The 24,055-nt window shown below is 39.3% G+C and overlaps 1 protein-coding gene across 7 annotated transcripts in view; it reads left to right on the top strand.

Moving 5' to 3' along the window:
* The window catches only part of MYZAP (myocardial zonula adherens protein), a 72,761-nt gene extending 48,927 nt beyond the window's left edge, over positions 1-23,834 (top strand). For 5 of the 7 annotated variants that reach the window (XM_025154014.3, XM_046899317.1, XM_025154012.3 and 2 more), the window contains 4 exons: positions 481-586; positions 10,111-10,194; positions 10,828-10,928; positions 12,420-16,030. In XM_025154014.3, coding sequence (XP_025009782.1) covers positions 481-586; positions 10,111-10,194; positions 10,828-10,928; positions 12,420-12,525 — 397 coding nt within the window. In that variant the 3' untranslated portion in view covers positions 12,526-16,030. Of the gene's footprint in view, positions 1-480; positions 587-10,110; positions 10,195-10,827; positions 10,929-12,419; positions 16,031-20,212; positions 20,897-21,687; positions 21,911-22,930 lie in introns of those variants that run through there. The other 2 variants (XM_015278918.4, XM_040706905.2) reach the window with 2 other exon arrangements.
* The last annotated feature ends 221 nt before the right edge of the window (positions 23,835-24,055 follow it).

Raw genomic sequence — 24,055 nt, 5'->3', positions numbered from 1 at the left:
ATTCACAGCTGCCCTGTAATAGGAGAGCACTTAAAAGGAAAGCTACAGTTGTGCTTCCTTGGATTCTATTTAGTTTATATTTCCAAAAGGTTTGCAGGCGATTATAAGGCAGGATAAATGTGTCTTTCAGGTGATAAAGATCTAGTTGTCTAAATGCCTTTTACTTCAAGGGAAAACAGATGTCTCAAGAAGATGAGCTTTATCATAATGCTTAACTGTCAGCACTTTGGGCTCTGAGTAAGCGTGCCAGAATGTCAGAGAAAGGTGAGTGAACTTGGGTGTAGACAGCTACTTAGACTACAAGACTACCATTAAAATGTACTTTAGACAAATAAAATACACATCTGCCAGTGGAATTTGACTTGCCTGCCTCTGGACCTGATGTTCTTGATTTGTGGTGAGATTGTGGCAGTTTATTCTTGTTTTGCTTATGCTGCATACCTTCTCACTTATATGTTTAACTCTTCCATCTTTTGCTAGGTCACAGCATTTGGAGGAGGTAGCAGCTAGCCTAAGGGAGAGAATAAAGCATCTGGATGATATGGTCCACTGCCAACAGAAGAAAGTTAAGCACATGGTTGAGGAGGTGAGAACCAGTAAAACAATGTATTTTCAGTCTTCTGGGAATACTGATTTTTCTTAGTACATAATCCAGAGAGCTGTGTTCTGTGTGCAGTTCCCTTATGCCACCTTACTTACAAATGCAGTGGAAGATGAGTTAAACATCTGGAACTAGTGAAGCAGAAAAGCACAATAAAAGCAGTTTAATCCCGTGGCTTTGGGTTATATACTTTAGGATGACTTTAATTCTGGAACTCCTTGTGTCAGTCCATGAAATAATCCATATACAGCTTAATTTGAAGCATTCAGATCAGTTAAGGGTCTTCTTCCTATACATGAGTAGAAGGCAGACAGACAGCAGTATTATGCTAAGCCTTGCTACTTCACAGAGTAGAGGCATTCATGAAATATCTTTTTTTTTTGTCTTTGGACATGACATGTCCACAAAATCAAATGTTTGATAACTAATCTAAGGCATTCACAATGTGCTGTTAGAGGTTATCTGCGTCGACATGGAGTTTTTCTATTTTTTTCAAGGCAGTGGTATTATATATACCTCTATCTGTATAATATTTGCCTATATTTTTCTTGGTTTCTATGTTGGTTACAAGATTCTGATGGAGTTCTGAGGTATGATCAGATGTGTGATACTAAGAGATCCTGTTTTAGATACAGTGAGTAGAAAAGAAGTGGGATGGAAAATCGTATCTAGTTCAGCTTGCCATTTTTTATTATTCTCAAGCATCACAGCAAGTGGTCATTAAACCACAGTATTCTATTAAGGAAAATATCTCTGGTCTAATAATCTAATCTATCTACTTGAAGCATTACTGGAACAGTTGTTATTATCCTGGAGTCTGTTTTAAATCTCAGTAAGCTAACTGCCATATTATTAAATTGTTTGTTTGTTTTTCTTCTAATCAAAAATACTAGAGAACTTCGTGGTATAGGTGGCAATCCAGATGATTCCAGTAATGCTGCATTATGTTACTCCTAAGTATATTCTAAACTACTTTGTGTAACCAGACCTCTAGCGGGCTGTATTGGTATAGCATATACCTTCAATTCCATTGTGTGTTTTGGCAAAAACATGTACAAAGCTTGGGCCAGTAATAGTTATATCATAAATGCCAGTTTTAATCCGTAAGTTTAGCATTCTGACATGTAACATGTATTTACTGGCGTGTTCATCTACACAGAAAGCTCTTCAAGATCTTTTGGTCATCCTATTTAAAAGAGCAGAATGTTAGATGACTAACTCACTACTTAGTTGTCAAATATATCTACTTTATCTGATGCCTGACTACCTGCTTTTCAAAATCAATTAAATGATCCTTTATTGCTATGTAGTCATAGAGAACATATTTTTACTCTCTCTGTTTCTTGTATGTTTTAGTTTTCCTTTTAATACAGTTTACTTGAGAGCTGCATGAATGCTTGCTACTGCATTGTGATTAGAGAACTAAGTAAAGATTTTTGGAGCAGATATTTGTTCAGGTCAGATGGTGCCAAATAAAGTAGGCACTTAGTGTTTTTAATTTGGTGGTGCCTGTGGTGTGTGTTTGTACTGTGTTTCAGTAAATATCTACCATATTGCTGGCATGCTGCTTTAATTAAAGGCTTAAAAATAGCAGCTATAACTGGGTGCAGAGTGTTATAGTTGTCCACTGTCGGGAAGATAAGCACTGCAGATGTGTGTGCACTTTGAAAAACAGAGCTTCCCATGCATGTAGTTTTTTTTATACTTTGTGTATGCTTCTTAAAAGGTAGGATGTTGAAAGAGGATGCTGTCTGGAGAGGCTCTTTTGGAGATCAGTTTAAACTAGTGAGCAGTAGCACTAAGACAGCCTTTCTAGGATAAATAGCACAGTTACAAAATCTCTGCTATATGAGACCTAGAAAATGTGTTCATCAGAGTACATTTGAACACATATCTTCTCTGCATTACATTTAATGAAATGCAGAATGTAGTGGCTACCGAGGTCCAGAAAAATGTCACACAGATCTGCCATGTATCTTGTTACTGAAGTACTTTCATGGCTGGTATCTATAAAATAAGAAGGTTTATGAGAATGTTGTAACAATCAATAACTTGTATTTAAATAATATAATTGAGAAACAATGACCTAAGAGTTGGAGAAGCATGCTTTCTGAAATACTTCATTTTTTTTATGCATAGGAACAGACTGAGCACAGGCTAACTTGTTAACCAGAATAGAAGTGGAAAGAAAGAAAATAGTCAAAATTATCAACAGTACTTTTCTTAGAAGCTTAAAAAAAAAAAAAAAAAAAAAAAAGGATACTCTATGAATTAGGCAAGAAAAATGGCTAAGTATTTGCTTGACTGCAGGAAGACCGCATCATTTAGTAATCAGTTTTTTGGTATTAATCTTGGTATATTCAGGTCTATCTCCAAAGCGTAAATGGGGATTTATTCTTTCAGTGTAAACTACAACAGATTTGTGCTGTTAGCATCTCCAATTTAGACAAAGTGCAGCTACAGAAAGGAACACCCTTTCAAAGGGATGCTGAGCAAACAAAATATGCTTCTTCAAATTCATACAGAGAACTGTCAGAATTGAAAAAGTACTGAGACAAATCTGATGGCTGAAAAATCACAAAATAGATTGCTACTCAGTCCTTTTTAGGGAGAGATGATGGACCAAGTGCAATTGATAAATGGGAGGCTTTCTGTAAAAGAAGAGCAAGCAGTCTGAGGGAGAGTGAAAAAAAGCTTTAATAGTGGAGTTTTTAGGTGCAACAGGCAGCTCTAACCCCTTTGTTGCTCTTCTGATGGCATTTGAAATGTGTTAGAAGGCTGTGGTCAGTCCTAATCTAGGCACGCAGGAAAGGAGACACTGACAGAAAAGCATCAGTTGAATACGTTTTTCTTTCATACTACTACAAGTCTTCATTTCCAAAGGAGCCATCATGCTAGTACTGAATGCAGTAGTTATGCAACCTGCCTTTGGTGGAACTGAGCCCAGGCAGAGGACAGTCACGGTTCACTGTACTTATGCTCCTTAGCCAAGAAATCGTTTGCTTCTGATTTTTCTCTCTGAAAATATATCTTTCCATCTCAGGCACTAACAGAAACCTCTTCAATTTGACCTAGACAGACTAGTCATAAATTTAGTAGGAGCATGGAAAACAACTTTGAGAAGAAAATAGAAGATAAAGAGAGAGAGAGAGAGAAAAAAAAAAAAGCCATAAAAACACAAAACTAAGATCACTCACAGCCATTTTTCAGCCTCATAGGGATCCTCTGCTGTGAAAACCAAGATGAGAGCCCATTAGAGCAAGAGCTGATCTGAAAGTTATCCAGCACTGGCTTGAAGCCTGCTGTTCTTGTTGGACAGCAACTGCAAAAGATTTAAGGCTGATGGGTTTTTCTCTGCGATGAACTTGTTTGTTAAATAAATGTTTGTTCCCAGTTTTGTGCAGATTTTAGGTGGAATGCTGGCAGCTGAAAGTGCAGGACTTGCATTTGGCAGATGTGCAGAAACCCCGCCCCTCTCTCTTCCTATTTGTATTTATGGCTAGGCAGAGAGAGGCTTTCAAAGGCAACCCAAGAAAAAGGCAGTTCTATCAGAGGCAGAATTTTCAGGGAGAATCTCAGTACGAAAGTTGGAAGGATGCACACTTCAGATCTTTCCACTAAGAAATCTTCAGTGCAGAGACTATTCTGGGCAGGCAGATGCAGGCACAAGGGGCACTATGGGAAAGCAAGGGAAGGTGCAACCACATTCTTTTTTTTTTTAAGGGCAGAAATAGTTCAGCAAGAGAGGGCAAAGCTTGCTCTTTTCAGTTATCCATTCTATGTGGTCAGTCACTTTATCCAATCTGTGCCAGTGTAGGAAATAGGAAGCAGTTTATTTTAATATAATAAAGCTAAAAATCTTCAAATGAAATGCAAAATTTAAATAAGCAACAAAAGCATTTATTGACTCTATCTCACCATACCTGGTGAGATTAGGAGATCTTTTGATTTGGTATCTGTGCAAATGAAATTGAAATGGATTACAGTTTCATGCCACAGAAACCTTACTTTATGTGTAATATTATTACATTGTTAAGAAGAGGAGAGGTGAAGAAAATAAGTATTTAGATTAGTAAGCAATGTGAACGAATTGATGCAGATATAGGCAGCTGTTCTTAAGGGGACTGAGAAGAGAGAAGGATATTTGATTCCATGGCACAAAATTATCTATGGAACTAAGATTTCACATGGAATTCCCTAACTACTGAATTGAACTGTCTCTAGGTGATGGCCCATGAGCTGTTCTCCAGCTTTAGTCTCAGATTCGTTGGATAATAAAGGGTGACCAAACACCAGAGGGAAGCTGTATCCTGTTCTGTTGTGGAAGATACTTGCATGAAAGGACAAAATACTAATGAGCAAATGATGTTTTATTTGCACAAATGGAGAATAAAGAAGAAATTTTCCCACTAAAGACTTAATAACCAGCTGAAAACTTCTCTATCAAGAACTCCAGACAAACTGAAAAATAGCCAACTTTAATATGGAAGTACAGTTCTAATTTTAGGTCAAGTAAAGGAAGCTACACAGAAGGATGAGAAGATGGAATTATCAGCCACAGACAGATGCCAGATTATTATTAACCAGAATCTGCTTTATATAGTACGTATATTAAAACCAAAACAACAAAGACAAAAGGAAAAAGAAAAGACACAAGAACAAATGCAGAAAGAAAGCCACCTTGGGAGCCTGGAAGAAGAAGATATATGGCAGAACATAAATAATACCCCCTCCCTGCCCTGCTTTGTTCATGAGTTTGGCACGTCTCAGTGGACTTGAGCAATGCAATACATTGCTTGTCTACTGGCAAAAGAAGAAGCACGACTGTGTTTTGGTGAGAGTGTTTATATCTATATACCACCAGTGCTTTCAGTTAGGAACTGTCTGGCCAAATCATTAATTAGGAGATTTATGCATTTCTGAAGTAGTTCCTAAATAGTTGGGTTGAAGTGTTAGACAAGGTGTGGGTGTTTATAGTCCATTAGAACATCTTGGCCCTGTGGGCCTACCTCAGCAATAGGTGCGCATTAAAGACTGCTGTGATGTATTCATACAGCTGACTAGTTTAGAACAATGCAATAATTTGAATCAATCAGTTGTTACTTCTTTATACAAAGTAGGAGTTTTAAAATAGCAATAAGTATTGAGGGGTCACACAGTATAACCTAGGAGGATTTTTTTTAAAAGGTGCTCATTCCTATTTGCTGTATTATGTAGCCTGAACAAAATTTTAACACAAGACTCTGATAAATACTACTTAAGTTCCAGCGAAATTTTGGAATCTTGAGTAAAATCTTGCTTTCCTTATACAGAAAGTGTCTCTGAGAGTTCAGGCTGACGTTTCAATGTCTTGTCTGTCTTGTTTTATATAACGTAATATGTATGTTTGTCCTGTATTTAGTTATATTTATGACCAGTGTATTAATGTCTCTGTATCAGTGTTATAAGGAAAATACACTATACTTGAACAATATCTAACACTTAACTATAATAGCATTGTCATATTCTGATAAATATTTTAAATTGATTGGCAGTATGAAGTGGTAAATGTTGAATTTACCTAACAGCTGGATCTGTTCTAATTCAATAACACACTGCGTATTTCAAGCCTCCAGTACTATTATGACTAATTATGCAGAATACAATCAGGTTTGCTATTTCAGACTTTATCAATGTTCTTTGATTGAACACCTGAATTCTCTCTTTCAGTCCTTTATCCCTTAGTTGCTTTGTAATTCTTTTGATTTCCTTTCTAATAACACTGCTTACTTCTCCAGAATTTCCTTTTAAGTCTCATGAATCTCCTCTCGACTGTTCTTAGTGGTCCTACCCATGAAATCAATTTAATGCTGTTGGCCTGTACATCTAGCTTAAGTTGATTGATGGAGCAAGAGAAATTCAGAAGTGCTGTTCATCCCAGAAAGTATTTACACTGTCCTTTCAAGTAGCATGACAAATTCATCTGGTATTTGAGGAGACATACTGACAAACCTGTAGGGTTTTACAGTGAGAAATAAATATATCTTCATTGATAGGGTGGACAAGAATTGAATTTTCTGGGAGATACTGCAAGAAAAGATTACTGTCTGGAATTTGGTGGAGTTTGAGAAATGTGACCTTGAGGTTTTAGAAGAAGGAGAATATACAGAGGTTGTAACAGCAGTAGGACTGTGGCAAAGAGTGGGGGGAGCTTGGAGAAAATGTGCTGTGGCGATATTATTTCTCAGCTATTAGATAAATTCAGCAGCATTCACATTGCCCACAAAGTCTTAATGTGCTGATTCAGATCACTGTAAATTGCACTGGATATGTGCAATGCAAGCTGTACACCTAACACAATCTGCATGGATTTTTATGGATCTGGCCATGACTGAGAGAGATCAGATGCCCTTCTTTCCTGTGCCAAGTGTGGGGGAATTGAAGTGGGGTGGGCACATGGATTGCTGAAAAGCACATGGTGCCTCTCAGTCCTTGGAAGACCAGGTAAATTACAATACTGTCATTTGGGCCTTATTGCTGTTCCCTTCCCAATTTCTAGAATAGTCAGCAGTCACCTAACATGAAAAGGAAAGGCAGGAGCAATAAATGCACTTGAGTAGGTTTGCTAAGAGAGAATGAAGTAAAAGATCAAAGGTTGATGGTGTGTCCCAGGATTGCTAAATTCATAATTATACGGTTAGGACAATTGTCTCCAAAGGAATGGTTTGAGTCATTAATACAAATTATGTTGTTAAAGAAATTGTTTGATTGCTTACTGTGAGTGTAAAGAAATACTGGTGGAGAATCAGAGGGAAAAGAATGGCTAGTGAATCTTGCAGTGCAAGGCAGGGAAGAACTGAGTGCTAGGGAAAAGTCTGAGCATTTGTGGGCAAGGTTGGAAGGAGAGAGGCTGAAGGATATACTTCTGTAGTGCTTGTAGAAAATGATGGAGAAATCTGAGAGGATAGTTTTGTAAAATCCAGATTTGGGAGCAAGTTGCTGAATTGGCATGCTAAAGTCTGCAGACACAGCAAGGATGAGGTGGATTATAGGCTTTGGGTATTGCTCAAAGAAAACATAGGAAGATCTTGGTGATATTTTTGGACTGGAGTCAGTCCAGCAATGAGTCAGTCCAAGGAAGTTCACAGTCTTTTACTTGTACTAATTTGTTTATAATGCTAGACTGCCCTGGCCACCACTTGGGCCCTTAGTTCAACATTGTGTTTGAACTATCCTGCTTCTCCTTTCCTTGTCCTTACCTTATGTTCAATGAAAAGTCAAAATCTATTGCTCTGTCATCTGTTAGTTTTTCCTCTCACTTTACACCACTCCGTGGATCAAAGACCCTCTCAAGACTTGGCTTTGTGGAATATACATTCATGGTGCTGTAAGCATTATTATCTTAAGTTTAGTTTGCTATAACTAACATTTTTTAATGGAAAAAAAAAAAAACAAACAAACACCAAAATACCATTAGGTATTAAGTAATTAATATTGTTTTTGAAGAACTTTTACCCAATATCAGCATTATGAGCTACTGTTCTTGTTACATTCCTCTCTTGAAGGAAACTATCGCTCTTTTACTTTATGCAGTGTGTCTTATTTAAATAAACTGAATTAAGACTTTATTTAATGCAGTAACATAATCCTCCAAACTAATTCCTGCTTTTTGTAAGTGAATGTCCACCTTGAAGGGTAATCAAATCTGGCTTGTTCACTCTTGGTCATCCCTATGCTAATGGCAGGATACAATGTGTGCTCATATTTTTATTCAGTAAATAAACTTTTGTAGTAAACTACTCTGGTGGGATGTGTCATCCACATCAAGCCTGTGGGTAGGCTTAAGCTTGCTTCAGAAATTTGTTGGGAGTTGTTTTAGCCCTTGGTCAGCAGTAATGCTCAGGCAACTAGTGCTGGGGGCTGCAGCATGCCTGTATGTAGGGAGGGGTGCCCTGCAGTGTTCTTGCCTGCATTCCTTCTGCAGTGGCCTCACAGAGTCACTCTGCATTTGGGGAGGAGGCTGCAGTACTGCTGTTTTCCTGGCCCTGAAAGAGCCCCTCCAATTTTAACAACCGCTGAATTTATTTCTACGAAATATGTTTGATTTGTACAGCTGTCTTGGACTGATTTCATCATGTTGTAAAGATCCATCAAAAGGTTTTATATAAACTACTTAATTTATAGCCTTATCATATCTGTAATCTGCGTAGTCTTATTGCTCTGTTCTGTTTTACTGCTAGAATATGATTGTCTGTGTGTGATAATGTAAAACAATGTTGGCTCTTCTCCACATGTTGGAAAGAGAAGGCATATTTTACAATTCTGGCATAGTTCTTTAGAAGGCCAAAATAGGTTGATGTAGCGGGTTCTGACTGATGTTATGTAAATATGTCAGAAGGAGACAGGGAGTTCTGTTGCCCATTCTGCCAGGATTTTCACCAAAAAAAGAGTAAAAGCAGTAGCATACTTGCCAAATTACAGCGTCTTTTTGGAGTTGGGTTTGTGTTTGGGAAGAGGAGGAAGCAATTTGTTAGAGTCTTCCTCCAAAAACAGAATAGGCTGTATTATGTTCAAAAGCAAGAATAGTTAACTCTTGGACAAAACCCTCTTCTGATCCTATAGCCACACTTGGCTTCAGTCATCTTAAAAACTGTAAAAGAACCATGTATCTTTTCTCAGGTGGAATTTACTGGTAGGACTGAAGCTGTTCACCAAGTGACTTAATTTAGTCATAGTATTAAACAAAATTTGTAATTAATTATGAAGATCAAAATGAGTTGTATCATTGCACCACTCTGAAATTCTGCATATGCTACAAGCTTCGGATTTCTGTGATCAGAAGGCTGAAATAGTAATACCTTTAGATGACATAGATGATTTTTGCATGCACTTTAAAGAAAATAAATTGAATATCTGATTTTGGGAAAGATAGAAAGATGGCTGATGACAGCACTCGTATATTCTGTAACTTCATCTGAAAGCACATACTTCATTACATTTACATTTTACCTTTTTCCAGTAATAACTGATAATTGTGTGAATGATAACTGGGAATCAGAAAAACTGAAGTGAAGTTGATTTGGTGATTTTATAACTTTGGATTAATGTATGCATCTGTTTGGCTTCTTTGCTTTTCATTGCCCTGTATGGATTTTTGGGAGGGAGGGTGACAGTACTGCTATTGTTTTAATTAATGTACTTTTGAGTGTTTTATAATTCTTTTTTTTAGCAGGATGAGAATGTTTCTACTGGTTTTGAAGGTCTTTTTTAATGTGCTTTCACAAAATTTTTAAAAAGTTATTGATTGGTGGGACTGCATAAGAAATCTGACCCAGCATTTGGAAATGGTCAAACTGTCTTGTGTATCAGTGTAGCATTGTAACTGCCAGAAAAGAAAATGGTCTTTATATAAACAAATAACATTAATAAAACTATAATAAAATCAAACACCTTTTCTTCCTGCAGTATCTAAGTATTCTTCCTCCTTTTCCCAACCCCATTAGACCAAATGTCTTTATTTTTCTTCACAGATTGAAATGCTAAGAAAGAAAGTCAAAGAAAAGGAATTATTTATAATACAGCTTTTAGAAAAGATTTCTTTCTTAGAGTGTGAGGTAAGGCATTATATAATTGTGATTATTTTCTGAAACCCAATAAAATTGGAACTGGTGTCACCTGCTGCTGCTTAAATGCATGTCTACTTCATATATTTGCTATTCTTCAGTAAACAAAACTTTGCTGAAATTCAAGACCTGTCATAAGATGAATGTATGTAATACAAAGTCTGGATACTTCCATTATAGAGACAGTTTGTGCTGTTTCTCAGCTTCCTGGAGCTGAAAGGGAAGTAGGTTCCAGTAAGCAGCCAGAGATAACAAGAAGGATGGGTATTAGGTAGCCTGGGATTTTGGTGGTCATGAGGGTCACTATATTTCCACATCCATGCTCCATGTGATGACTTTATCTACCCAATGAATGGGGATAGATGTACAATTTCATGTTAACTTTGTTATCATACAATTTTATAACAGTATCAGAAGTTCTTAAAACAGAAGGTGCTGAAAAAAGATGGTTGATTTAATTTTTATTGTATTCCCCAGAAACAAGGACTGTTTATTTTCTCAGTGAATACTTTTACACTATTTCTTATGGAGAAAAGCCAGATTATAACTGTATTTTCTCATTTAATTAACATAACTAATTAACATAATTAAAATAAACTTGTGTTGAAAATCACTGTTTTTCAGAATAAAGAATTACAAGATAAATTGGAGTATTTAATGGAAAATCAACCAAAGACCAATGTAGAAACCAGAGATGCTGGTGTAGGATGTGATCTTCCATCTAGGTATTTCAATTTTCTTGTTTATAGCAAACTTCTTCACAATGTCTCTTATTGGCACTATTTTAGTACACTATCAGAGTGGATTGTTGAGTTCTGCAAAATCATAGAATCATAGAATGGCCTGGGACCACAACGATCATCTAGTTTCAACCCCCCTGCTATGTGCAGGTTTGCCAGCCACCAGACCAGGCTGCCCAGAGGAATGGGGCACCCACAGCCTCCTTGGGGCAATCTGTTTCAGTGCTTCACCACCCTCTATGTTCCTAATTTTCAAAGAGCACCCACTAGATACAAGATGTAATGTACTTCAATGACTCGAGCAGTTTTAGATGCAAGTTTATTACAGCCCCTTGAGTAGTGCTTAGTTGCAGTAACGTGAAAAGCTAGAGGTGAAGAGATCTGACTTTGTGAAATGTGGAAAATATTGATGAATCCTGTCTGCTAGCACCACAGCAGGAGACAGTGGACAGCACTGCCCTGAGCCTGTTCAGTGCTGGCTTCATGCATGATTTATTCTTTATGTTCCACGAGATGCGTCAAAGACCACTGTAAAGGTGAGGTAACACCAACAGTAGCAGTCTAGAACTACAGAAATTTTTGGAACTGTCCTAGCTCTAAGTGGATTACTGCCAAGTAAACAGCACAGATTATCTCCTGCACACTGAGATGCCTTTCTCTGTTCTCTGACGATGGGTAAAGTTCAGGCCTCCCTTCTCCACCTCCCCTTCCTTAATTCCAAACACTGCAGCAGGGTCACACTGAGCCCTGGTAGCAATGCTATCAACTTTGGCTTGAATCTCTCCCCAAGCAAATCACCACAAGAAAGGACAGAACAGTAAGGTAAGGAGGATCATTGTATATTACTTTAACTACCACCAGGTAAACTAGTTGATCTCAACTGCCCTGCAAATTGAATCATTTTGTTTGATGTAAATTAGCACATGAAATCAGTAAGCTGCAATGCATACTAAAATTTTCCTTCCTAGTTTAAAAGTACACTCATGTCAGTGTTCAGCCTAAAGCATATTGTAATGGCTCTGAAATGTCACAGACTGTTGTTTTTCACCCAGGATGCCAACATCTTTGTTGTCCCCTCTGGGTCCCTCTTTCACATAACCACAGCCCCAGTTATCTGACGCTTTTCCTAGTTTTTATATTTATCTTTGACCTCTATGCTGTTTAGATTTTGTGGTACTATACTTCACAGTTAATTGTGTCCTTACATTTGATTTTACTGTCTTTAGGATCTTTAGGCCAAGCAGCTGTATTGCTGGATATTCCAATATGATCTCCAGTAGATACTCGCATGGCCATGTTTTTTATCAAATATTATTTGCGGCATTATATAAAATAAATATGGAACATACCAAACACACTGGATAGTTTAATTTTAGCCTATCAATAACAAGGCACAGGTTCATTGCAGTGCCACTTTCAGTCCAGTTGTCTGATGCTCTGACATTAACCCTGTAATTTTTCTTGTATCCTCAACAGTACAAGTAATGATAATGGAAGATCTCCTGAAAGCACAAGACCAATGAGGACATACACCCCATTCAAGAGAGTGTTGGAATATAGCACAAAGAACAGTACCTCTTGAGCGTTCAAGTCAGTGTGCTTTCTAAATACAAACAAGTATTTTGCGCCTTTGCAGCTTGATTAGATAAATTTTTATCAAGTCATAGAGAAGAACAGCAGCATGGAGTCTTGCTAAATTTATCCTGAAAGCAGCTTTTTAGTAGCTTCCTATCTGAAGTTACTACCGACATTAACTGTGAGAGAGATAGGCAAGAAGTGGGATGAATGAAACGTCAGTCTATATTGCTTCTTTAGAAGCTGTCTAGTGCAATGTGTCATTTCAAATACCTACAAGGAAGGGGTTGTATAGATGTACAGATTTTCTTCAAATGTGTTCTAATTCTGTTTGTACAATGAATCTCTATTTTATTTTCAATACTACTAGAAACAGAATCTAAAACTACCTTGGCAGGGGGCATTAATCTCAAAGCTCCTCCTTTGTGTACAGAGATTGAGAGCTGTTCATACTTACCATAGAGACCTGCGGTGACTGAGGGCCCCATTCACACAGAACAAGGTGACTAGGAGCCAGCATTCTCTTACTGAGAGGGAGAAATGCAACTGGGATCTTCTCAGGAAATTCCCTCTACGCGTGCAGATGAATGTTGTGTTTGTTGCTCAAAATATTAAGCAATATAGCAGCTTTATGATGGATTTTGCATTGTTGGATGAATATGCAGTTTGTACTTCCTAGTCACAGGGCAGAGAGACCATTGGTGACACATTCACTAGTGATTGGGTAGGAAAATCCCCGTTGCTTTTTTAAAATTACTTTTGCATTACAGGAAGGAATTCTCACTGAACAGCATTTTGCCTACAGTGACCTTCTGCAGTTCCTGCCATTCCCACATTAATAACTATCCTGAGCGATTATTTTGATTTTGAATATGATTTCATTCCCCGCAAACTCTTAAAATCTGATCCCCAACTTCAGAGTACCAGAAGAATGCCTGCATCTAACTACTGAATTTATTTATATAGTCTTAGTTTTTACATTTTATTTTCATCTCCCAGTTTTATTGAAATTAACAAGTTTAGTTTAGTGTTTTCTTGTAGTCCTGTTAATATCAATATGTGGCAAGTTTTTTCTATTACAGCAACTGCTATAGAAAACAAACAAGTTGTTTTGTATAATTCTTGTACTGAATGTGAACCCCAGGAGGTGTTCACCTTGCCACAGGACTGCATAAAGTGATTGTTTTTGTCTCCAGTCTAATGCAAGTTCTTAAATTCAGTACTTTCTGTTCAATTAATATACTCAAAGTTGTATTTAAAATAATAATATTTAACTCATACTCCCAATCTTATTTATGCATTCTTTCATGGTTTTCTTAACTTGCTAGAAAACTTTGTTTATTCTGTAACTGTGCTGTTTAACTATTAAGTAAAGAAGCCTGTACTGGAGGATGGAGTGGAGGATATTTTGATGCAGTACAAGTACCTCACAGGAACACAAGTTGCTTGGTGTAATTAAAGCAAAAGCAAAATAAAATGGGAAACTCAACCTTCTCCAGCTTTTATGCTTGGATCATCATCCATTTGCATGTAAGCTATTTTTTTCCTTATGACCTGATCAGCTCTTGAGAACTTAAAATGGTCATTCTTTCTAAAAAGTCAGATGCAGTATTGTGGATTATATTATGCATAAAGTTCAAGAAACACTGCAGTCAGAGCCATTGACAAAAATGCAATCTATCTACTGTTGAGGTAAGGCTGTAATCTTTATTGGGATAGAAGTCACAAACATAAACTGTTGCTCAGTATTACTTTTAAAAAGAAAAACTCAGAATTTTACCAAGTTAACTTAATAGCTCTAAACGGAAACTGTTTAGTTTGCATGTGATGGAGTGAATAATATCTCCTAGATATCAAAAGGGAAAAGAAGACAGCTGTTGCCTTAGTGAACAGAAATTGTAACACACATTTACTTAAGTTGCTTCTCCCAGAGGAGAGGTGCAATACCTCTCAAGTGGGAAAGGGCTTGAAAGGGAGGTCGCTGAGCATCAAGAATTCTGCTCCCTACAAAAGGTCTTCCAGACAAAGCACCCTCATTGTGCAAAGCAGAGGAATACCAAATACTGGAATATCAAAGATGAGAAAACAGCTGACACGTGGAGAAGCTGTAGCCTTAATCCCAAATAGAGTGTTCTTGATTGAAGTTTTGATGATTGAGTGTGTTTGGGAGATTGAGTTCCCAAACAACAGTTAATTTGATCAATAACTAATGAATTAGGTTGTGTACAGTGAAGATCTTGAAGTGGAACTCTAAATACAAAAACATTTTAAATGGAAGTGTTTACTGATGAACCCAAAAGATGATGGGTAATGGCCCAACCTGAATTTCAGGCACAAGTTTTATATGTGTGTAATCATATCTCCCTCTAGTGGCCCATAGCAGCAAAAATTATTAGCTGTTATGTGGACGATATGGTTTGGAGAGAAAAATACTGAAGGCTACCCCAGCTGGCCACACTAATATGCATTATTGGTGCAGCCTCAGTCCATCATCAGTCTGTTACCATTTTATGCGCCCAAACAGTCTGGTTTCAGGATTGAATTTATGAACTGTGATTGGTGAGTTACGTTCAAAATCAGATTAACTGATGCAGGTTTTATTTACAGGTAAAAGGAAATGCAAGTCGTTGTGAAATACATTAATCATAAAGTTTAATTAAGTAAAAACACTTCATTGATCTGTCTGGTTTGAGCCAGAATTCAGAAAACAGAGTCTTATAAATAAATGCTCTGACTGTAGTAGTAGAGAGCAGGATGAAGTAACAGAAGGTTTTGATACAGACTTCAAAAGGAACTTCCTTGTGCTTTGAACATATTTCTGGGAATATCTCTGAAAATACTTCAGCTTTGAGACTTGCAAAATGGTGATCATCTGCTCAAAACTGCACCCAGACTGCAGAAGTATTTCCCGCACAAGTTTTCCATGTAAATTCTATTTATGCTGTATTGTATTTTGATATTCAGTGCATTGGATGGCCATTATTTGATTGAACTACTGGTCTAAATTTGGTAGCTGTGAAGAGCAGGTGAGGAACGGTATTTATATAACTGTGTTACATGAAAATATAGAGCTTTCCAGTCAAATCAATAGCAATGTAAATTAGCAGAGATAATAACAAATCTGGCTGAAAAGATTTTAACACTTCAGTACAAGTTTTGTCAAATTGAGATTGAAATGCTTAGTAGTATAACATTAGAAACTAGTAAAATTTCTGTAAACATCAATAAAAGCCATGTAGGTAGGTCCCAGGAAGTGCATTAAATATAAGTCAATTATATGACTTCATTTGTACCATGGTAAGTGTTATTCTGTGATTTATTCCAGATCTTCTGGAAAGTATTTTGGGATACAGTTTTCATATATGCTGTGTAAATAGTGCAATTACATTGTATGCTTTTAAAACAGCCTGTATGTAAGACTTGAAAAGGATAAACTGTAATAAATATTCTATTTAAAATTTCTATTCTGTTGTGTAAATATTCAGAAATAAACTTACCTAAAAGCCTTGCAAGTTTTACTCTACGTAATCTTGTTTGTTCAAAACATGTACGAATGCAAAAGTGGTTCTCTGCAGCCTGGAATCCCTGTCAGTATTTCCTTTGGCAGATGTGCTCTTGAGAACAGGAAGACACTCCCTAGCTAAAGACTAAAGGCTCCCTTCAAAGCCAAGTAGCAAAAGTAGATGAACTCTTTTGTAGAATAAAGAGCTATTGACTTGCAGAGGATAAACAAGACGTGGGCAATAACACTCTCACTTGCAAATAAATGAGTAAAATCAGTTCCCACAGATAACACCTGACTGCAGCTGGGATGTTGCCCTCCAGCTTTCAGAAGAATGAAATTGGGATGAATGTGGCCCAGTGTTTTGATGTTCTTGTTGTTTTTAAAGTTCATATCCACTCACTGATAATAGCAATTTATCTTCCACGTCAACTCATTACAAAGAGTTTTTCCAAACGTGACAATTACAGTGTTAGTGGTTTGCAATACTCAGCTGTAGAATGTGAAGCTTTTACCTCATTAATCTTCCCGCATATGTCTCTTCAGCAGAGGCTGCCAAAAGTACATCATAAAATCCTACTGAGATCATGCTCAGTGATGGAACTACAAAATAGGGTTCTGTGAGTTGCATTCTCAAGTTTTTGAGAGACGCTTTGAATCCTCATTTTGACATCTGGAGACTTTTAGACATGGATAAATAAGCAAACAGGTAAGAAGTATTGTGTGAAGTAAGTGTGTAATTCTGTACAGAAAATACTTGCTCCGCAGAATGGAGACACACACTGACAGTTTCATTCCACTTGTATCCTATTTCCTTCCTATTCAGCTCTTGGAGCTATTTACACTTGTAAAAGAAGAGTCCTGATGAGTCTAAGGCCCTTGCAACCCTAAGCTTCAGCACCACAACAGGGAAGAAATGCAGAAAAAGACAAGGTTGTGGCAGTCATCTACAACTTGAGGTATGGGAAAACTCCCCAATGTAAAAGGGACCTGGTGCACTAAAAAATGTATAGAAGCCCGTAGGTTTTGTTTGTTTGCTGTGTTTTACAGAAATGAGGTTATAGAAGATAAATCATTGTGATATGTCATTACAGTAATTTATTTTTTAAAATGAAACGAAAACAAATCATTTTAGTCCTAAATATTCATACATTTTTTTTTTCTGTTATTTCAGGAGTGGTTTATTTTGTACGTGTGGCTTGATTCCAGTTTGCCTGCCCTGCCAGTATTTCCACCTAGGAGCAGGGAAACAGAAAGTAGGTTTTCTCCCACCAGAGCCTCATTTCTTAAATTTCCTTTTCTTAGTGAAGAAAATAATTATCTATTTATTAAAATGGGAGATAGAAGGACAATGAAAATGATACCCTTAACAGATAAGGTAACACTCTTGGTAGCGTTCGCTTTAATACCAGTTTTGGGTAGACCTGTGTATTTCTGACAGGAAGTTTTCCCACCTGTAAAAAAAGTCATGGCTACCTCCCTCAAAATGCCATCTGGCTGGAATACCCATTTTGTGCTTTCTTCATATAGTTTATTCTTTTCTTCATATACTTGATTTTCTTCATTGCTATTCTAATAATTTAACTTTCTCATAGATGTAGCATTAAATTGCATACTAATTACAGGCATGCTATTGTAGAATAAATTCAGTTCTAAGTATGTGACAGAAAAGAGACTGAAAACAGTGCCTAATAAGAGCTCTTGAAGTAACGTCCTAACACCACACTATTACATAAGAAATAATTAATGAAAAACAAACAACGCAGTTTTTTAATATACTTAGCTCACATGAGTGTTGATCAACTGTTGGGATAAATGATACAAAATAAAGCCTAAAATCAAAAGGCCACATAAGGTCTGAACAGAAAGATATTGCTGAGTACTGCGAATAGTGGCAATGTATCAGTTTCCCACAGGAAAAGAGCAAAGTCCCAAGGCTAATCTTGTACTAGCTCCTGCTGCATGGTGATTACTCACATTCAGAGTGTGGCTAGTAAGGATTTTTCTTCCCCAGGACAAACAAGGCTAAAGTTTGTAATTTTTCCTCAGTTCCACAAGAGCTCCATACTACTTCTCTTTGACTGAGAAAGCATCCATCTACTTTTCCTTCCTGGCATTTGTATCCAAATTGATGGTATCTTGATTGCATTGCATCTAGATGCTGCCCCTTGTTTCATAAACAAGAAAACTTTCATTCTAGCACCTGTCAAATGTTAGCCATTAGTTCATCATTATGGAACTGTGTGCCATCAAAAACAGATTATGGTATTCCAAAACTTAACTCCCATGAAATGTAAAGATGAACAATGCTACTTCCCAGTGACCTGGGACAAAAGAGGCCTGGGGTTCCAAGTGAGGATACAGAACTATTAGCCATGACTCCCAGCAGTCATGTTATTAGAACACTTCATTCTCTTCATCTTTTGTTCCATTTCTCTGTGTTTGTACAGGTGAGGAGATAAGCTGAAACTCACCAGGATTACTTTTCTGCACGTGTAGTTACAGCAGTTGGACCGAGATGAGCCATCATCACCGAGGTGCAGAGCAGCAGACTGGTGAGATCATTCCTTTTACACTCACTCACACAGAGGCAGAATCAGTTTCCAAGCCCAACTTTCTATTTTCTCCGATCCGCGCAGGAGAAAGAGGCTAAAAGTTGAGTTACAGCATTCCTTCTTGCAAGTGGCAGCCAGCACAAGACAGCATTACAATTCACAAAACTGTGTTTGACAACATTAAGTGATCTCCCAGCAACAAAAAAAGGCGTTTTCCTCTTTCCTGAACTCTTGAGAAAACTTTCCTGAGGGATTTCCCATGGGAAACGATCCCAGTTGCACATAACAGGCAGTGCGGTGGTCCCTGCAGCCGGGCACCCCTGCACGCTATTTTTCCATGCAGCTGCCCACCTGGCTCCTCTCACTTCCCTCAGCCCTCCCAGCTGCACAAACAGAGGGGCACGCAGCCATCTCAACGCGCTTCCTCCTGCGGCCCTGCAGGGCGGGCCGGCCGGCCGTCCTGCTCGTACAGCAACTGCTTTAACGGCCCGAGACATCCAGCTCTTCCCCATTACGTGCACCACGGGACCGGGCTGCTCCCCGCAGCGCGCACGCGGCTCGGGCCCTACCGGGCAGCGCTCAGCAGCGCGCTCAGCGCCTGTGTGGCCACGAAGGCTGGAAGCGAGCGCGCCCGCTCTGCGCTGAGGTCTGCGTTCGGTCTCTATTCAGCACGTGTAAACGTCAGTGCGGGGTGAAAAGAGAAACTGCAACGAATGTCTGGAAAGCTGAGCGCTCAGTCCTCGGCAGGAATCCGGACTCTGCTAGAGGCTCCTCAGACACCCGGCAATCACAGAGCCGTTGAGGCTGGAGACGAGCACTGAGACGGGCACGGCCGCTAAGCGCGCCCCTCAGCGCCGCACCTGCGCGGCTGTCCCCACCACCCCCCGGCAGTCCTCCGCAGCGCCCCTCCGCCGGGCCCCGGCGGCCGCCGTCACTTCCGGTAAGATGGCGGCCCCCGCGCGGCTGCGGAAGCGGTGCCGGTGGCGCCGGGCCCGCGCGGCCGCCCCGCGGAGAGGCGGCTTGGGGTCGGGGCGGCATGGCGGCGGCGGGCTCCCTGCGGGGCCGGAGCCTCCCCGAGCTGCGGGAGATGCTGAGGCGGCAGGAGCGGCTGCTGGCGGACCGGTAAGCGCGGCTCCGCTCAGGGCCGTCTGCGTCACGCTCCGCGCGGGCGCATGTCCTGTGAGCGAGGGCCCGGGGCCGCGGCCTGCCGTGCCGGCGGGGCGGCTGTTCTCCGCCCTCCGTCCCGTCCGGCGGGGCGCGGCCGGCGCGGTTCTGCCACCGCGGGCGTTCGCTGTCACAGTGCGGAGTTGGTGCCGGGAGCGGGGACGGAGACGTCCGCGTGTCACCCGCGTAGAAACGCTGAGAGATGGCACGCTGAGTGCCTTGCGGCAGCGCGTGGGTGGGAAGAAGGGGTACCCGCCTTGTCGGTGTGAGCGGCCGAAGCTGTCAGTGCTTTGTGTCTGTCTCAGCGGCGTTCGGAAGTCTTGTAGTACAGGAAGATGCTTGCTGGAAGAACCGGAGCCTGGGATAACTGCTCTGGTAGAACAGCTTTGTATGCCAGAGTGAAATAGGATTGCACAGACACAGTTAAACAACTCGTGCTGTTATTCTTTTTTAATCGCTTTTTATTACTTCAGGAAGTTCATCGATAAGCTCCCAGACAAGGGCAAGAAGATCTCCGATTTCGCCGAGAAGCTGATGTGTGCCATCTCACAAGAGGAAGAGGTGGCACGGACTGCAGAGCTGTTGTCCGCGGTCAGGCTGGAGTTCCAGGCAGAACAGGACAAGGCTCGTACCGGGAAACAGCGCCTCGCCCTCAGCGAGCACACGCTGCACCAGAAGGAGCCTGTAGTCCTCAGTGACGGTTCGCGTGCTGAAGTTCCTAAGACTGCTTCCCAAGGACAGGGGGGAGAATGTCTGGGGCAAGAGCCCACAAGTACGGCTTTGGAACATCAGAGGACTCGGAGCAGAAATGATGAAATAAAGACTGCTACAGAAGATCGGAATCTCTGTGAAGCTATCACTGAATCGGCCCCAAGCAGTCACCTGAACAGTGAACAGCAGATCTCCCGGAACAATACTGAGGGTGGTACAGAAAGTGATTTAGACAACTGTAAGGACACATTGGTTGATGCCTTTCAAAAAGTCACCATCGGAGATGGGGATAACAGCGAAAAAGTACTGGAAAAAGAGCAGAATGTGCCAAAACATAAGGGCAATGTTTTTGGAAGCCTGCACCCCAGGACACCGCATTATATTGAAGTTCTGGAGTCCAGAGCAAAAAACCCTGTCATAAAAAAAAGCAAATTCAAAACAAACGCGTAAGTATTATGGAATAGAAGAATCCGTTTAGATAGAAATAATCCACTTGTTTAAGGTTGGAAATGTTGCAGAAAAAGGAAGGCGGGTTTATTCTATTGTGGTGGATAAGGAGGTTTAAAGTCATACAACGTGCTGTGCTGATATATCGGCTCTTTAATTCAGTGCTGCAGTCTCAGTGCTGAGTGGTGGTCCAATTCCACCAGTTTGAAAAAAGTCATAAATCTTCATAAAACTTCGTAGCTTAAGCTGTAGAACTGTTAAACAGTCGGCAGAACTTGTCAAATATCAACAGCGAGTGGCCCTTTGCTTTCCCTGCATCTCTGTGAATCTGCAATTCTCATTGTGAGTATTGGCAGTAATAACAATATCTATTTCCCTTGGCTCCCATGGCATTGCTGTTTCGTAGTTGCCTATTAATTGGTGTCTGTTTTTTGTCTGCTGTTTGGAGCAATTGTGACACTGTTCCTGTGTAGCTGTATGCTACTAGGTGAGGAGAAGGTTAATATTTTTAGTTTTCCCTGGAGGTGTTTCAGTGAAGGGTAGATGTGGCACTGAGGGACGTGGTTTAGTGGGCAGTATTGGTAATATGCGGGCAGTTGGACTCGGTGGTCTTAGAGGTCGTTTCCAACCTCTATGATCCTATGCTTGTTTATTTGAGAACGGCATCATTACACTTCAGTTGCTCTTTAAACTTTTGTACCCTTATGTGTTGAAAGTAAGTTTTAGAACTGAAGTTCCCTGCGGTGTGTTTCAAATGTTGGTCACAACCTCAGTGTTTTATCACTTCCAGATTATCAGGAGAGCAGAGTGGATCATCGCGTGGTTCCTCACCCAGTCAGTCTCCGGGGGGGTCTGGCTCTCCAATGACTGCTGAAGAAAGAAGACTTAGAGATAAGAAACATTTGAATGACATCACAGCAGCTCGGCTACCACCGCTTCACCACTCCCCTGCGAAGCTGTTGTCCATAGAGGAGTCCATAGCAATTCAGATACAGCAAAAAGAAGCTTATGAGGTAAGAATTTATGATTTATCTGGAAAAGTAATTATTGAATTACCACAACCCTTACAAAACAAACAAACAAACAAACAAAAAACCCACCACAATAAGAGGAAGGCATAAAGGCATCTTCTGATACTTCTGAATTTGATAGTAAAATTGAGATTGCTAGACTTTGAGAAGACTATATTTGAGTCTCTTAATGATGTGATTAAATAATATCTATGAATCCCTTCTGAAGTGGCTATTCCTGCATTAAACATCTAGTGTGGTTCTTTGTGTGCAGTTATGCTAACCTCATTATGATCTCTTCATCTCTTGACTAGAAATAAAAGTATGTATAAAAGTGTATTAGCTTTTAATTCATTTTTTGGCCCTTCCATAAATGAAGGGCTAGTGGTATTCAGTGTTCTTTAGATACACAAGCAGCTGCCTTTGGCTTAGTTTATTCTGTGCCTGAAGAATCCAAGTTGTGAAGTTCTTTCATTTTAAGGCAATTGCTTGCTAAATTCTTTTACAGTGGATTTCCATTTTGATTTCCCAAATGATGCTGAGCTAATGTTTTAAACTAGGTGCTGCTGTAAAAGTGTTTGTTGCTAATTACTATTTTACAATCCCTTGCTAATTTTGTCATTGACACTTGAAGGAAGCTAATTTATTTGTAAAATGAAGGACTTTTTTGCTGGAGTTGCTGAATGAAGAGCACTGCTATTGCTTTTGGTTACGTACAAAGCTGATGTGTAGACTGATTTTGGTCTGGCAGAAGTGAGATGGGAGCTGTCATAAAGGGAATTTCAGGTCTTCAACTCAAAAAGAACCACAACAACACCTGTCTTCAAATACTGACAGAGCAGTTAAGTATTAAATGTAAATAAATTTATATTTTTTTGTTAGTTATTAGATATTCTAATTGAATCCAGTTTGGAGTTATTAATATCATTGTGTCAAGTTTCTCCTTTGGTTGGTTGGGTTTTTTACAACCAGGATAAAAATGACAAAAACATTTTTTCTAACTTGTGTCTTTTTTTTTAATAGGAAATGCAAGCCAAGCTTGCAGCACAGAAGCTTGCAGAGAGGTTGAATATAAAAATGACCAGCTTTGAACCGGAGGGGGAGGCTGCAATGCAATACAGAGAAGTGAGAGATGAAGATTATTTTTCAGCAGAAGACTGAATTCAGGAAGGGATGTCTGAGGATGAGCCACATAACTGATCTTTATGCAATACTTCTTAAAACCCAAACGTGAATATTGAGAATTCTTGATCTAATTAGTTGTTTCTAAACATTTTAACGTTACAGCTATGGGAAGGGTTCATAGTAACACTTACATTTGTGAGGTTTATAAAGTGATAACCCTAGTGTTATTTGGAGACTGTTTTTGGAACTCTTGTGGCATTTAATCCTTGTGGAAAGCCCAACAGTTTTCAACTACGGTAAAGTGAGCTCCTTAATGTGCTTTTCCAGGCTATGATGAATCATCTACAAGAGCAGGTTTCTTTTGCAGAGGAATATGAGTGCAAAGAGCCTCATAATCCATGTCTGTAGTTAGCTAAGGTGCCTATGAACTGCTGGGTGGAAACTATATTTATGAAATCTCTTCTTTGTATAAATGTGAGATACTTCTATTGAGGCATGATCTATTAAGGTCATCTATCTTTTACCATATGGTGACAATACATGCCCAAATGACTACAATAAATTTGTGATCATTTTCTTCTTGTCATCATGGGAACTTGTTTCTATGCCTGTATCTTCAAGTAACACTTTCTGCCATTGTGCTGTGAATGGAAAGTAACATGAAGTTTTTACCTAACTCAATTCTGTTTGAGCTTTAAGGGATTCTGCTGTTTCATGTTTGGAGACTACTGCAAAGCACATCAAGAGATAAGTTAATCTGAACACTTCAATATTTTATTAAAGATTTTGGTGTTTTTCCATATTTTTCTACAGTGCTTTCAAACTTTGGAATTGTATTTTTTCATAGGCTGGTACTGTAAATTAAGAGATCATCTCTGGTTTTCGTGAAGAAAATAAGTCCTGTGTACTTTACAGACTTAGCTGTTTTTTGAAGATAAAAAACGAATCTTCCTTACAGTAACATTTTCTGCCTTTTATTATGAATTTTGAAAGATACAGAACACAAATGAGAAGTATTTCACA

This window comes from Gallus gallus, chromosome 10 (assembly GCF_016699485.2).
Source record: "Gallus gallus isolate bGalGal1 chromosome 10, bGalGal1.mat.broiler.GRCg7b, whole genome shotgun sequence".
NCBI lineage: Eukaryota > Metazoa > Chordata > Aves > Galliformes > Phasianidae > Gallus > Gallus gallus.
The sequence above is the reverse complement of the archived record's forward strand: the minus strand, read 5'-3'. Positions and strand labels throughout refer to the sequence as shown.